The sequence below is a fragment of the Pseudonaja textilis genome, chromosome 3 (genome assembly GCF_049901715.1).
Source record: "Pseudonaja textilis isolate UNSWEBS1 chromosome 3, rPseTex1.2, whole genome shotgun sequence".
Taxonomy (NCBI): Eukaryota; Metazoa; Chordata; class Lepidosauria; order Squamata; family Elapidae; genus Pseudonaja; species Pseudonaja textilis.
Genome location: NC_141992.1, coordinates 191642510 through 191657186, shown reverse-complemented (window position 1 = coordinate 191657186; position 14677 = coordinate 191642510). Strand labels below are relative to the sequence as shown.

General features: G+C 42.1%; 1 protein-coding gene across 2 annotated transcripts in view; it reads left to right on the top strand.

The window, feature by feature from the left end:
- The window catches only part of ZFAT (zinc finger and AT-hook domain containing), a 121499-nt gene that overhangs the window by 60493 nt on the left and 46329 nt on the right, over positions 1 to 14677 (top strand). For both annotated transcript variants that reach the window (XM_026703688.2, XM_087931734.1), the window contains exons 8-11: positions 409 to 496; positions 5039 to 5188; positions 8167 to 8340; positions 11871 to 11959. In XM_026703688.2, the coding sequence (XP_026559473.1) occupies positions 409 to 496; positions 5039 to 5188; positions 8167 to 8340; positions 11871 to 11959 (501 nt within the window). The remainder of the gene's footprint in view (positions 1 to 408; positions 497 to 5038; positions 5189 to 8166; positions 8341 to 11870; positions 11960 to 14677) is intronic.

The following is a 14677-nucleotide window of genomic DNA, read 5'->3' as shown; positions in this document are numbered from 1 at the left end:
AGGGCTGTAAAGCACAGTGAAGTGGTATAGAAGTCTAATTTCTATTTCTTCCTTCCTCCTTTATCAATCTAAATCTGGGGCATCCAACCAGGGCAATTTCAAGATCTGTGGACCAACCTGTGGAATTGAAGTCCACAGATCTTTCAAGTTGTCAAGATTGCTCCGGTCTAAACCAAAGCTCTGAATTATTTTGAAATCACCCGTGTGCTTACAAGTCTTTTTTTTTTTTTAATCCTTTCCATGTGGCTCATTGTGATAATGATAACTGTTCTGTCTTTTCATCCGCCAACTAAAATCCACCTTTGAGCCTTATTTTGTTGGAAGCCTGATATTATTCATTGTGTAATGAGTTTAGCAATCAGTTCAGTGAACCGATACCGTCTTCTTTTCTCTTTCTTTCCTTTAAAGGACAAAAAGAGTTATTCCTGCCCTGTGTGTGAGAAATCATTTTCTGAAGACCGACTTATAAAAGCTCATATAAAGACAAACCATCCAGGTAAGATAAGCCACACTGATGGGTCTGAATGCAATGTAATCGTGGAGGCAAGGCACCCGCTGAATAACATTCTGCTGTTATATTACGCCTTCTTGCTATTAGGCTTTCATTGTTGCTGCTATTATTGTCATTATCATCATGAAGAAGATTTTTTTTTTAAAAAAAGAAATCATTTCGGTGATCAAATTATTTCGTGTCCCAGCACCTATACTATGAATAGTAATTTGCCAGACTGAAATGGAGGAGGCAAATCTTTCTTCTAAAATTGAAGATGTGGAGCATACAAGTAGTTAACAAGGGCTCCTAAGCAGGGGTGGGTCGGCCGGTACAGACTGGTTTGGGCGAACCGGTAGTTCCAGCAATTAGTTGGCCCCACAACTCACCTCGGCCCTAGTCTGTCCTATATTTCTGTATTTTTCAGCCCAGCCCAGCGGATTGCCGGGTGTTAGCTGTTCTTACTCACCAGGGCTACAACAAAAGATAACTTTTAGAGCCGAAAATGGGTGGTTTTGAAACACTACGCATGCCGAACCAGTTGTTACACTGGTTTGAATCCCACCACTGCTCCTAAGTGGTGGCTAACCTTTTGGGGCTCCTGTGCCAAAAATTGTGTGTGCGCTTGCATGCTCGCAGCTCACACTCGCGTGCCAGCACCCAGAAGGCAATGTGTGCCCCCTCACATCCCCTACATATGCGTGCGCAATCCCCACACCCACCCACCCACCGCCCCCTTACCTGCACTGCACCTCACAGCTGATTTTCAGCCTCCCAAAGGCTTGAGGAAGGCTTCTGCAGGCTTCTACAAGCTTTGTAGGCCGAAATCTAGCCCCGTTTCATCACTTCCATTTTTTTGGGAAAAACAGGAAGTGATGAAACGGGGCTAGAATTCGGCCTACAAAGCTTGTAGAAGCCTGCAGAAGTCTTCCTCAAGCCTTTGGGGGGCTGAAAAAGGCCTCAAACCGGCCAAAAATCAGTTGTGAGGTGCACACATGCGCAGTGAGGTAAGTTTGCCTGCAACTCTCGTGTTGGCACAAATGGCTCTGTGTGCCACCTGTGGCACACGTGCTATAGGTTCGCCATCACAGTTCTATAGCTTTCCCGTCTCCCATCTGCCAGGTTGTTTAAAGGGCTTCTGGTTTCCAGCAAACAATTGAATAGATTTTGGAGGAATTAGCAGAGGGGGAAGGAAATTGTGACTTGCCAGCTTCTGTCTGCAGAGGGAAAGTGGGTGTGTGAACATACATCATCTCCTTGCTCACTTCTCAAGCTGTTTCAGAGAATTTTCTTGTGGGTGGGACTGTCTTCTCTCTGTGTGTGTGTGTGTCTCTCTCTGTGTCTCTCTCTGTCTCTCTGTCTCTGTCTCTGTCTCTCTCTCTCTCTCATAGCCAATGACCCGAAGAGCGGTCTGCAAAGTGAGAAGAGAGTCTTTGAATTGGTCAGTGTTTGAATCCATCAAAAGTCACTGGGGGTCCACTCCTCGGTCTGCTTGAAAGGGTGACATAAGAGTTTAGGATGCAAGTCAACCTGGAAATTATTTTTGTTTCAAGTAGTTGTAACCAGGTCCGTATGGCATACAAAGACATACAGTAGTCCTCAACTTATAACCATTCATTTACTGATCCTACAGAGTTACAGTGACTGGGCAGCATGATGGGCCATCATCCCGATATGGGTGACTGTAAATTACGTATGCCAGAGTTGGCTTGCTGTCAGGATTCCAGCAATCGCCCTAATTAAATCATGATTCTTGAGCCAAACTTCAAAGGATTTAATTGAGGCTACATACTGGCACTGCCCTGTATGAAGCCAACTTTGGCATACGTAATTTACAGTCACCTGTGACCCTGTTTGAGTGAGAACAATCAACCAATGGAACAGAAGTTGCCCTCGGAAGTTGTGGGAGTGCCATCACTTGAGACCTTCAAGAAGAGTTTGGACTGCCATTTGTCAGAAATGGTGTAGGGTCTCCCGCTTGGGTGGGGGGTTGGTCTAGATGACCTATAAGGTCCCTTCCAACTCTGATTATCTGTTAATCTGTTTCCCCCTTCCCCCCTGGGTGTCTCACAAACCAGATTCTCCAATTGAGCACGTTCATGGGCTGGGTGTCATCATTCACGTTCTCCAATTAAATATATTCGTGGGCAAAAGCGCTGGTAGTTTAGTTACAACCTTTTAAAGATAAGAGTTGGAATGTGCTTCCGCTTTCAAACTGCTACACTGCTCTTCCAGATTTTCTTACTCCTCCCACTTTCTTTTTGATGGCAACTACTAAAACAGGCATAGGAATGTTTTATGAGTTGACAGTGATGCTGAAAAAAGTGACTTCAAATCGTTGTGGGAATTTACGTCCCTTGTATGAACTCCCTATGATTGAACAGGCAGTCCTTGACTTACAACCATTCATTTAGTGACTGTTTGAAGTTACAGTGGAATTGAAAAAATGTTTTATGACCATTGTTCACACTTACAGTGACCGTTGCAGCATCCCCACAGTCACATGATCAAAATTCAGAGGCTTGACCGCTGGTTCATATTTGTGATGCTTACAGTGTCCCGGGGTCATGTAATCCCCTTTTGCGACCATGTGATAAGCAAAGTGAGTCAGTCAGTGGGGAAGCCAGATTTACTTAATGATGGTGTTAATAACAATTGCAGTGATTCAGTTAGCAACTTTGATGAGAAAGGTCATAAAAAGGGACTATCGGACGAGCCTTCATTCAAAATCCAAGAAATAATCTTTAGACAGCATTTTTATAGAGCAAAGTAATTTTACTGAAGCGATAGCAACAAAGGAAAAACAAGATCCGAGGCAGAAGGCGTGGAAATTACATATAGAAAGTTATCCCAAGTCCCCACCCCCAAACTGGACATCCAATCTGAGGTGTTGTATAATGTCACGTGGGTTACATCTTCAGGTAGCGTCTCATACACCTGGTATGCCGAGACGGTTGACCTTGGCCTAGAAAAGACAAGTGGCTGCATTTGCGCAGTAAGCAAGAAAGCATCCCAGCTTTTACAATTCACACAGCTTCAATCTCCAGCACCCTTCCCCCAAAAGCCCCAATTATCCCTCCCCCACCCCCCCATTTCCATGGCAGCCGACACGAGCCAAGCAGTCAAAGATGTCAGGAAGAATTCTGGGAGGCTGACAGGGACAAAACTCACTTAACCGCTTTCTTACTAGCTACAGAAATTTGGGGCTGAGTTGTGTTCATAGTCAAGGACTACTTGTAAAGGTAATTCTCGACTTACGATGGGTTGCTTAGCAACAGACCCCAGAAAAGCTCCTTATGACCTATGTTCAAAGTTTTGATACCGAGCTCCGATGGCTGCCCCCAGATCACACATACCTAACAACCAGCCTTGCAATTATGGCTCTTTGCAGCATCCGACGGTCATGTAACTGGATTTTACAATGGTTTTGCCAAAAACCCAGCATTTCCTTCCAGTTTTTGGCATTGGTTAGCTTAACGTCCATGCTGTAGACTTGACAATTGCCACAAAACATAATGGGAGACCCGATTATGACTATCACGACTTTCAACCATAAGGGGTGGGGTTCTACTGGTTCGGCCCGGTTCAACTGAACCGGTAGCACCCAAAATCATCTGGGAGCGAACTGTTTCGCTCCGACTATCAGCTGCTGGGCCCATCCGCCTGCCCCAGCTCTATTATTTCCTGCTTTTGACGCTCAGCTGCATTGTGCGGCACAGCGGATTGCCACGCGTCAGCTGTTGAAGACACAGGGAGAGCGCAGGAGTGCAGGAGAAGGTCAGTAGGAAGGACTGTGCACGCAGAAAGCATGCCCACCAAGCCAGTGGTAAACTAATTTGAACCCCACTCCTGGCCAAGCTCCATTATAGTTGTAACTGGAGGACTACCTGTATATACATCCTTGTCAAGGTAGGGCCCGTGCTTACGTTTGGTTATTCTCCCTCACTGAGTCGGAATAATGCATCCTTCTTTTCTGGCAATTATACCATCCCATCTGGGTTTTTAGGCCTTTTGCAGTTGTTAACAAGCTATTTATTTAGAATTCCCGTCCCTTCCAGAAATCCTGGGTGAAACCTTGAGCAAATGTTAGCAGCTCTCGGAGACTATTAAAGCTCATAAATATTTGGTTAGTGAAGCTGCCCTGCTTAGGTGTTTACTGTTTGCGAAGGCTTCCTGGGAGAGAACACACACACAGAGAGAGAGAGACAAAAAAGCCAATTTCTGCACCATCAGCCCAACCAGTCTCTAATTTGTCGCTCAAAGAGTAGAGAAAAACAGCATAATACACAAATGGATTGACCAATGCTGGGGAAAAAAAAGCCTCCGTTAATGAGGCTCTTTCTTTCAAGTTCAGATCTTACCTGGGGAAAACAAAACCCACGAACGGAAAACTCCTGAAAAGATTCAACAAGCAGCAGTCAAAACAATCTATATTTTATTGGTTTCTGAAAGCCTAATGGCAAGCGCTTACCTTCTTATTTTTTTTTTCCCTTCCCCTTTTCTGCTTTTCCTTTCCTTCCCCAACTCCGCCTCCCCTCTCAATCTCAGAGGTGTCTATGCACACGATTTCCAAGATTGTTGGCAGGAGAGTTCAGCTCAAAGGACTTATCGGAAAACGAGCTGTGAAATGTCCTTATTGCAATTTTTATTTCATGAAGAACGGATCGGATCTCCAGCGTCATATTTGGGCTCATGAAGGTAAATGGGATGTAGCGAGGGCCTTTCTGTCCATAATTGCAGTAATTTGCCGGTGAGAAAGGCAAGAACCTGGGGAGCAAACATGACATATTCTGATACAAATGCATACAGTGAGCTGTTCCTATTTCAGCCCTTTTATTAAAAGACCTTCGTCGGCACCAGTATATAAATGATAAACAAAATCACCTCAAATCCTGCCTCAGCCATAAATGGCAGCCGGGTGATTTGGGACCAATAACCAGGAGTTGGTAAGTTGTAGTCCCACCTTAGGGGAAAAAAAAAGCTGACTTTGGGCCAATCACTAGGAGATGGTGAGTTCTAGCCCTATCTTAGACATGAAAGCCACCTGGGTGACTTTGGGCCAATCACTCCCTCTCAGCTCAATCCACTTCACAGAGTTGTGGGGAAAATAAGAAGAGGAAGATGTTGGATATGTTCACCGCAGCTCTGGTGGCCTAGAGGTGGAGCTCTCGCCTCACAATCAGGAGGCTTTGTGTTCAGTCCTAGGCTAGAGGCGAATATTTGGAACAGACTCTCCTGCTCGAGCAGGGGGTTGGACTAGATGACCTCCAAGGTCCCTTCCAACTCTGTTATTCTATGCCAGGGGTTCCCAACCTGGGCTGCTCGCACCCCCTGGGGGTGCAAGACGATATTCCAGGGAGTGCGAGAAAAGTCCAGGTAAATAATAGGATATAGGCTATATGTTGGCATTTTTATTTATCATGCAATGGATTGACTTTGTTTTCATTTTAGAGTTAAGTATCGTTATTTAGTGGCCGTCACATACGTAGCTGAAAAGATTCAATCCTACCATATATTTAACCCGTTCAGTAGTTCCTAAAGTCTAAATTTCAGGGGGTGCGAGGTTCGAGTGAAATTTCTTTAGGGGTGCGGGGCGAAAAAAAGGTTGGGAACCCCTGTTCTATGCTATCTATGCCTTGTGTTATTTATAAAAAATAATCAAGGTAGGATGGCAGTGTCACAAAGTCAACTGAAGCACGGAGAATTCAAAGCACAGTCCACATCAGGGTTCATTGGATAACTATTATCATCTGCTGAATCTGTTTTTCTTTCATATTGCATGATATAGTCAATAGCAACAGCGCGTAGACTTGGCTTATATACCACTTCACAGAACTTTACAGATATAAACATATTTAACTATAACAACACTTCTACATTATTTAAAAGGCTGCCTGATCTGATGCAAAATCTAGCAGGCAGCTCAGTAGCACAGGGTTAATCTTTAATTCCCAACATTGATGTTGTGTAATGCACTCTTCATTTATAGTACAGTGTTTATAATACAATGTCTTCCCTAGCTCTGTTTTATCGCTTCAGTATGTCATATCTTCAGTTTTCAGAACTCCTTCCTGTATCCAATTTTGGAATTAACACTCTATAAATCAGTTGTTTGTGGCTCATCTCATTCAGGCTATATGTTTTGTGATTTTCTGTCTCAGCAGCTGAAGTCCACAGTTATTCAGGAATCAATATGTTGAATCTCTTTTATTTCTAAATTAATGAATCAAGATTAGACCAGCAAGTAATTTTTTCTTCATATGTACCTACAAACAAAATGTTAAATTAACACATTGCCATTTGCGAAGGATTTTTAACATTCACACATTTTCAAAGCTGCTGGCCACACAAAAAAGGCAACAAAATTCAGTGTGCTTAGCTATTACTTCTCCCTCTCTGCATAAAAGTGCATGGCACTCTACAAATCACAAAACAATGCACTCTTACTCAAGGAACTTGAAATCTATAATTACAGCTCAAAGAAAAAGAGATGGGTAAGAGGGAACGGTAAACCAGAAAAGAATGACTTGAATTCACGTAGCATTTAAGTCCTATACTTAAATAAACAGAACACAATATCTGTTTATTTATCCAATTTATGTGGCTGCCCACTTGAACAAGGGACTCTGAGCAAGGAACAGAAGTAAAATAAAATAAAACTTAAAACCACTTGCATGAGTTTACATGAGTTTACATGAGTTACAATATGTCCAGAAAAATAAGCCATGATTGTTACTTTATGCTCTAGATCAGGTCTGTCCAGCCAGCAGTTCACAAGCCAAAGCCCTGGATAGCAGCCACACAATATCATAAACTTTTCACATTATGTTATTTATATATGTACATTAACTATATTATATACTCTATATGTGACCCAGGCAAGCCAAAAGTTTTGACACCCATGCTTTAGATGCGAGGATGCACAAAACCATTTAGCCTACTCAAGGATACTGATAGAAAATAATATTTGTAGCTCAGGGTTAAACTGTGGGGTCCCTGGTGCTCTCTGAGCTTGGTCACTTTCTTGCAGACATTTCATTACCAAGCTAGGCAACATCATCAGTGTTAGTAGGGAGTGGGGTTTGCTTTCATTTTATATGCTAGTGTTTTGCCCTGTCAAGGGTTGGTGGGAGTGATTTTGTTGGTTCTTTCTTTGGGCTGTTTACTGTTTGTTGGCACTTCCTTGATTTTCTGGAGCAACAATACTCAAAGATGTCATGCAAACCCAACCATTAAGCATCGCTCTAGAATCATTAAAGGTTGGTGTGAATGGGAGAGGATTGAGACAGGTCAAGGTGGTGAAACGAGCAGGTACAAGTTCTTTCTCTTCTGGCACAATCCGAAATAGAATTTTTCTTCCCCATTTTGTCTGATATTGTAGTGGTGGCAACACTGTCTAATCCATGGCTTATAGCCATCAGCCTCTGTACATACATATGCATATGCTACCATGGAGTTCCACAGTACAATTTTGCTTATTTGTTTTTTGTAAGGAGATGAAGTCCTAAAAGAGTCCTCCACAATTTGATGTCTCCCCCCCCCCCAAAAAAAAATACATTGTAAATGCAGCCCCCAAATTGTCAACTAGCTGGATGGAATGTCTCCTGAAAACATTCTCTGTCATCCTGTTCGAGCTGGAAAAGACTGACTGCCTAAAACGGTTTCTCTCCCTGTAGGGATCAAGCCGTTCAAATGCTCTCTATGCGAATACGCTACTCGCAGCAAAAGCAACCTCAAAGCTCACATGAATCGCCACAGCACCGAGAAGACGCACCTGTGCGACAGGTGCGGGAAGAAGTTCAAATCGAAAGGCACCTTGAAGAGCCATAAACTCCTTCACACCGCTGATGGTGAGTAGCTCTGGGTCAGGTTTGGAAACATTGTTCCAGATGGCAAACGAAGGTGTAATTAAAGGATGCGAATGGAAAGAGATTTCCCAGGCCTTGTTGAGTCTTAATTTAGCAGAATGGGCCGACGCTTAGGGCCAACCACACAAGCATACTTTGAGGGACAAATGTTCTCAGTAAGACATTTCTGTCATTCTTTTGACTCACATGAAAGGTCCTTGCACTGGCAGGTTCATAGAAAGCTTCTGTGACAATATTCATGCACCATTTGTAGAATTTGACTGCAACAGGCAGAGTCTGACAAGTTCCAGAGGTTTTGTGATGACCCGGGGCGTGGCACAAGGCAACGCAGTCACATAAGTAAGAAAAGTCCCTTTAATACCTCCAATTTTGTCCCCAATGTCCAGTTACCTCTGGCTGGAGAAAAAACTCTCCCAAGAACAGCCTTTAAGTGGAGGAAATTCGGTCCTAAAACAAAGTACATATAAACTGTAAATAAAAATCCACACAAACCACACTGAAGCAATTAACTGGGTAGGGTTGGATAAGGAATTGCAGAATTCAAAGGTCAACAAAACACACACAGCTGGGAAGATGCCAGATAAGCCTCAACAATAAAAGATAACTCACTATTTGCTTCCAACAAGTTGCTGTGCGCAATCTCCCTTTTTAAACAGTGTGTTCCCAGCTGCAGCTAATGAAGGGAATCAGGGCCCTTTCCTCCCCTGTAAGCCACACAACTCACATTACTCCCTTCTCCGTTCCTCCCTGCGTGCCCTAGGATGAAGAGGGGATGGGCCTGGGTCTTCCTCCGAATTCCCTCTGCCTTGCTTTACCTCTCCCCTGCTCTGCCCAACTGACCTGTGCCCTTCCCCAGTTTCTTCCACAGCCAACGGAGCCACATTCCCACTCCGTGTCAGCTGCTCGGCCTCGCCTTCCGAATCAGATTCCGACGGGTGTGACAGGGTTGTTGTTGGTTTTTTAAAAAAAATATTCAATATATAGAGACAGAAAAGAGCAGTCAGAGTATCAGCCAAGCTTCCTCAGAGCAGACAGGTGCTTTTATTTTTTATTTTATTTTTTTCAGTTTCACATTATAGGGAGTCCTCAACTTGCGACCAGAATTGAGGCCCAAATTTGTGTTGCCAAGGGAAACAGTTGTTAAGTGAGTTTCCCAACCTTTTTTGCCCCTGTTGTTTTTAACGAATCTCTACCGTTAAGTTAGGAACATGGTTGTTAAAGCGAATGTTAAATGTGTGCAAGTTGCCAAGAGGGAATTTTGATTACATGACCACAGGGATGCTACAATGATTGTTTAAGTGTGAAAAATGGTCATAAGTCACTTTTTTCAGGGCTGTTGTAACTTTGACTGACCACTAAAAGAATTGTTGCAAGTCAAGGACTACCTGTATTTTGTCTTGGTGGTTTGCCCTCCTCTAATTAACTATTGGTACTCCTTGGCTTACAACCAGTTGCTTAATGACCATTCAAAGTTGCAATCTATGACCCTATTCCAAAGTTCCAACGGTTCCCCACCATGGTCATATGACCGTAATTTGGTTCTTAGCAACACAGGCATGTTTATGGTCATTGACAGCACCTTGCAGTCACATGACCAGGTTTTATCATTGTATGGAAAGCAACAGCGATGGAGTTTGCATAATAATGATTACAGAAGTCATAAAATCAAGCACAGTTACTTAATGGCTGATACAACTTAACAACCATAATTCCAGATTCAATTAACAATTATAAGTCAAGGACTATACTGTATATTAATAATATATAGTAGATAGTCCTATATCTACATACCCTCACATCCTGGACATAAACTGTTTCAGCTCCTACCCTCAAAACGACGCTATAGAGCATTGCACACCAGAACAACTAGGCACAAGGACAGTTTTTTCCCGAATGCCCTCACTCTGCTAAACAAATAATTCCCTCAACACTGTCAAACTATTTACAAATTCTGCACTACTATTACTATTAATCTTCTCATCACTCCTTATCACTCATCCCCTCCCACTTGTGATTGTAGGACTGTAACTTGGTCTCTTGTATCCTTATGATTTATATTGACTGTTTCCTAGTATGATTTGATTGCTTATTGTACCCTATGGCTATCATTAAGTGTTGTACCTTATGATTCTTGACTCCTGATGAATGTATCTTTTCTTTTATGTACAGTGAGAATATTTGCACCAAGACAAATCCCTTGTATGTCCAACCACACTTGACCAATAACGAATTCTATTCTATTCTATTCTGTTCTGTTCTGTCCTGTCCTGTCCTGTTCTACTCTGCTCTATTCTACTCTACTCTACTCTACTCTACTCTACTCTACTCTACTCTACTCTACTCTATTCTGTACTTGACTTACTTCACTCACTTTGATATTCTAAGCCAGAAGCATCTCCTGACATAACACTTCACTGCCTGACTTCATTATGGCTCACAACAATAGTGATGTTCAACAAAATCTGACTTTTTCTCTCTTCAGAAGGATCAAGAATATTTAAGCATCAAATTTTGTTGGGTTTTGTATAATAGGAAAACTGTCATCTTCTGCATAAGCTGCTCCCAACTTTCTGCAGCAATTTCAAATTCAGGAAGTAGTTTTCTTCACATTAGTGGAAATGTGCCTTTTTTTTTTCTTGCACCAGTTTTTGACAGCTCTTTCTGAAAGGATTTCAAATAGCATTTCTCCATCCTGGTTCTATAGGAAGAGTGGGAGTAGATCAGATCTCTGTGTGGGTTTAAATATGCTCTCTAAATACTAAACCATTCTTATTCTGCCAAAAAAAAAAAAAAGAATGCTGAAAATGATGAGTGAAGAGGAACAAATTTACTTTGTGTCATAGTAGTATTGGACGCTGCTATACAGTCGAGGACTTTTTGACATAAAAGTTTTAACAAATATATATTTGCTGGAGGGAAGCATATTAAAAATATCCATGCAGTGGAGAACCAATCTCAAAACTTGTAGTTTGGCCAACATTTCTCTTCTGTCCCCTGTTGTGCAGCTTTCGACAAATCAGGTCACTTTTTTGGTGCATGAAAAGATGTATGTAAAATAACAGTTAAGCAGTTCAGCCTCCTCCCTGTTGATTATCACCATCTGTCCATCTTCTCCAGCAAGCAAGTCAAACCATTTCCTTGACTTCTTTCTTGTTTTGCACATGCAAATTTGTTTCCAGCTCAAAGTGCAGGTGTGGGGGGAAAAAAAAAACAGTTCTTGGATGAGTGGAATCGATTGCATCAACTTGATTTAATTGTTTCCACTCATGCAAGAACTGGGTATTTTTTCTTGTTTTTTATCGGCATACAAGAAGTCCTTGATTTATTACAATTTGAGCCCAGATTTTTTTTTTCTCGTTTCCCCTTTATTTTTCTCGGTTTATGGAGACCTCTTTGAGAGTCTAATCCTTTATGCTTCAGAGAAATTGCTCCTCAACCGTCAACAAGTTCACTTCAGCGTATTATATTCTTTTTCCCTGTTGGGATCTCAACTTCTCCACCTTTTGTTTCAGGAAAACAGTTCAAGTGCACGGTGTGTGATTATACGGCGGCCCAAAAGCCACAGCTTCTGAGGCACATGGAACAGCACGCCTCCTTCAAGGTAAGATGCCTGTCACCGGGTCTTGTTTGGTAAATGTGATTCACTGAGCTGCTGCTATGCCCGGGAGCCCAAGGTTTCAGGGTTACAATTCAACAGCCTCTCGATCAATTCTGGAACTGAAGCAGAGCAGTTTTAACTTTTAGCCAATCTGCTGGAACGAGGTAGGAATTTGCATTCTTTCATTTTGATATAGGGAATCCTCTACTTACGACTGTAGTCAGTGGTGGATGTCCAAATTATGTCCTACCAGTTTTATGAGTGGTTCTATGCATGTGCGCCTCGCTGAGCTGTTTTTTACCTCAGCTGAGGTGCAGCAATCTGCTCTGCCGCGCGAATCAGCTGAGCTAAAAAACAAGGGAATATAGGAGAGGGAACAGTGGGTGCGGGTGGGCGGAGCCACTCAGAGCTAGTTTTTGTCGGTTCTCCGAACTACTCAAAATTTCTGCTACTGGTATGCTGGAACTGGTCCGAATCCGACTGAATACCACCTCTGACTGTAATGGACCTGCCCGTTATGATTAAGGATTGCAATGTGGGTCACCAGACCTTTTTTGTTTTATTATTATTATTATATTATTTTTATTATTACCTTTTTTGTGGTGGTGGTTAAGTAAATGGGGATGATCTTAAAGCAAACCCACAGTTTGCTAGAGGCCGCTGATGATGAACCTATGGCACACATGCCGGAAGTGGCACGCAGAGCCATTTCTGCCGGCATGCGAGAGGTCACCCGGAAAAGCCCCTCTGCGCATGCGTGCATGCCCCCTGCCAGCCAGCTGACTGTTGGGTATCTGCTGCACATGCATGGGGGGAGACATGCATGTGGAAGATGTGCGCACATGCGCAGAGGTTTGCGCCGTGCCGAGGGGGTTGTGTGCGCATGCACAGGAGGACGGAGGATTGCGTGTGCATGCACCATATATGCAAGCACGCACGCACACTTTTGGCACGCAACGTGGAAAAGGTTAGCCATCGCTGCTAAAGGCTATTTTTACCGAAAAACGGAAGCAAATGTCACTTTTCAGCCAAAGGTCGTAAAAATGTCATGTGACCACAAGTGCCCGTAAATGTAGGCTGGTTGACAAATGCTCAATATATACGGTCATGTGACCACAGAGAAGCAACTGTCAAAACCAGGTTGTAAATACTTCTGAGGGGAGGCAGTTGCACCACTGAACAATCGCCAAGCAACAGGTCATAAGTCGAAAACTACTTGTACAGTGTTCACATTACATTTTATATTTTAATAAAAAAGGTAAAGTTGGATCCAGGCTATGATACAGGGGAGTCTGAGATACTTTGAGAATTCAAAATCCAAGAAATGTCTTTATAGTAAGTAAGAGAACTTGTGGGATGGCATTAGGAAGCTCACACCAACTGTGAACCTCTTTTCGGCTTACTGTGGTATTGTTGTTAGCCAACTTTACTGTCTAATGGAATTAAGAGTTTTTGATACTTATTATAAAGAATCTTCCTTTTTTGGCTGACATCCTTTCTCCAAAGGTTCAGTTGAGATCTTCACATCTATCTTCCAACTGGGTGTGTTAGAAACTGAGGTGCTTGCTCATTTTGCTAGGAGCAAATCTGAGAATGTTTGGAAAGGAAAAACATAGCAAAAACTACTTTTACGAAGGCAACAGATAGGAGCAAGGCAGTTTATTTCATTTGGTAAATAGATCAAGGAATGTCTGTCTTACAAGCTGATCTGTGACACTTTAAAGTGCCTTTACAAAGCTATACAAGATGAAATTAAACCGCATCAAAGAAATGCGTACATATACATTTATATACATATTGATAAACCTGTCAGAAGCATTTCTAAATCACACTCAGAATCGCAGCTATATTCCTGGTGAGATAAGTAAGCTATTAATAGTAGAGTGTGGAGTGGCTACTACTATCAAAAGGATCCTTGTTTGAAGTCATCACTTAAATATTTTAGCAAAGGGAAAGATAGCAAAGGCCTCGATTGCTAATTTCAGCATCAGAGCAAGATTTCATTTATAATCTATTACTTATTACTTATTTATTTTAAATGTTTATATGCTTTCCTTCAAGCCCAAAGTTTCCTGGGGCAGGTCGCGCCGTGTTAATGGGCACCAAGTACAATTATGAAAAAATGAAAATAAAACATTAAAGCACAATAATTAAAGTAGATAACCGTAAAACGATTATAGCAACAGCCAGCATAGTTCATACGTTTCTAAGCAGCAAATATGTTTAATGGATTAAACATTAATAGATTAAACATTAAACATTAATTGATTAAAAACCCTTAGAGAATGAAAACATCTTTACTGTCTTTTCAGCATTATGGAAAGTTTAATTCTAGGGGCACTTTACTGCAAAGAATAACCCAGGATCAGGGTCTGCTACGGAATAATCTTGTGGCCATTCAGCAGAGCAGAAGGCTGTTCCCCAATATGAGATGACCGTCAAGTCTTGAAACCATAATGGGCAGGCTCTGTTAGGGTTTTAAGTTGAGGATTACCTATACACTAATAACCACTAATAAAAAATGTTAGTTTCATCCCAAACCCTTCCTACATAGGTGCTCTTACCTAAATTATTTTCAGTTGTGAATTCTATCATCTATCCCATTGCAACTGTATGGCTCCATATCACGGTGATTTTATGATGGTTTTATTTTAATTTAGTGTATTATGCCCTATATTATATTGTCCACATACCTTATATAAAAATAATATTCAATTCTCA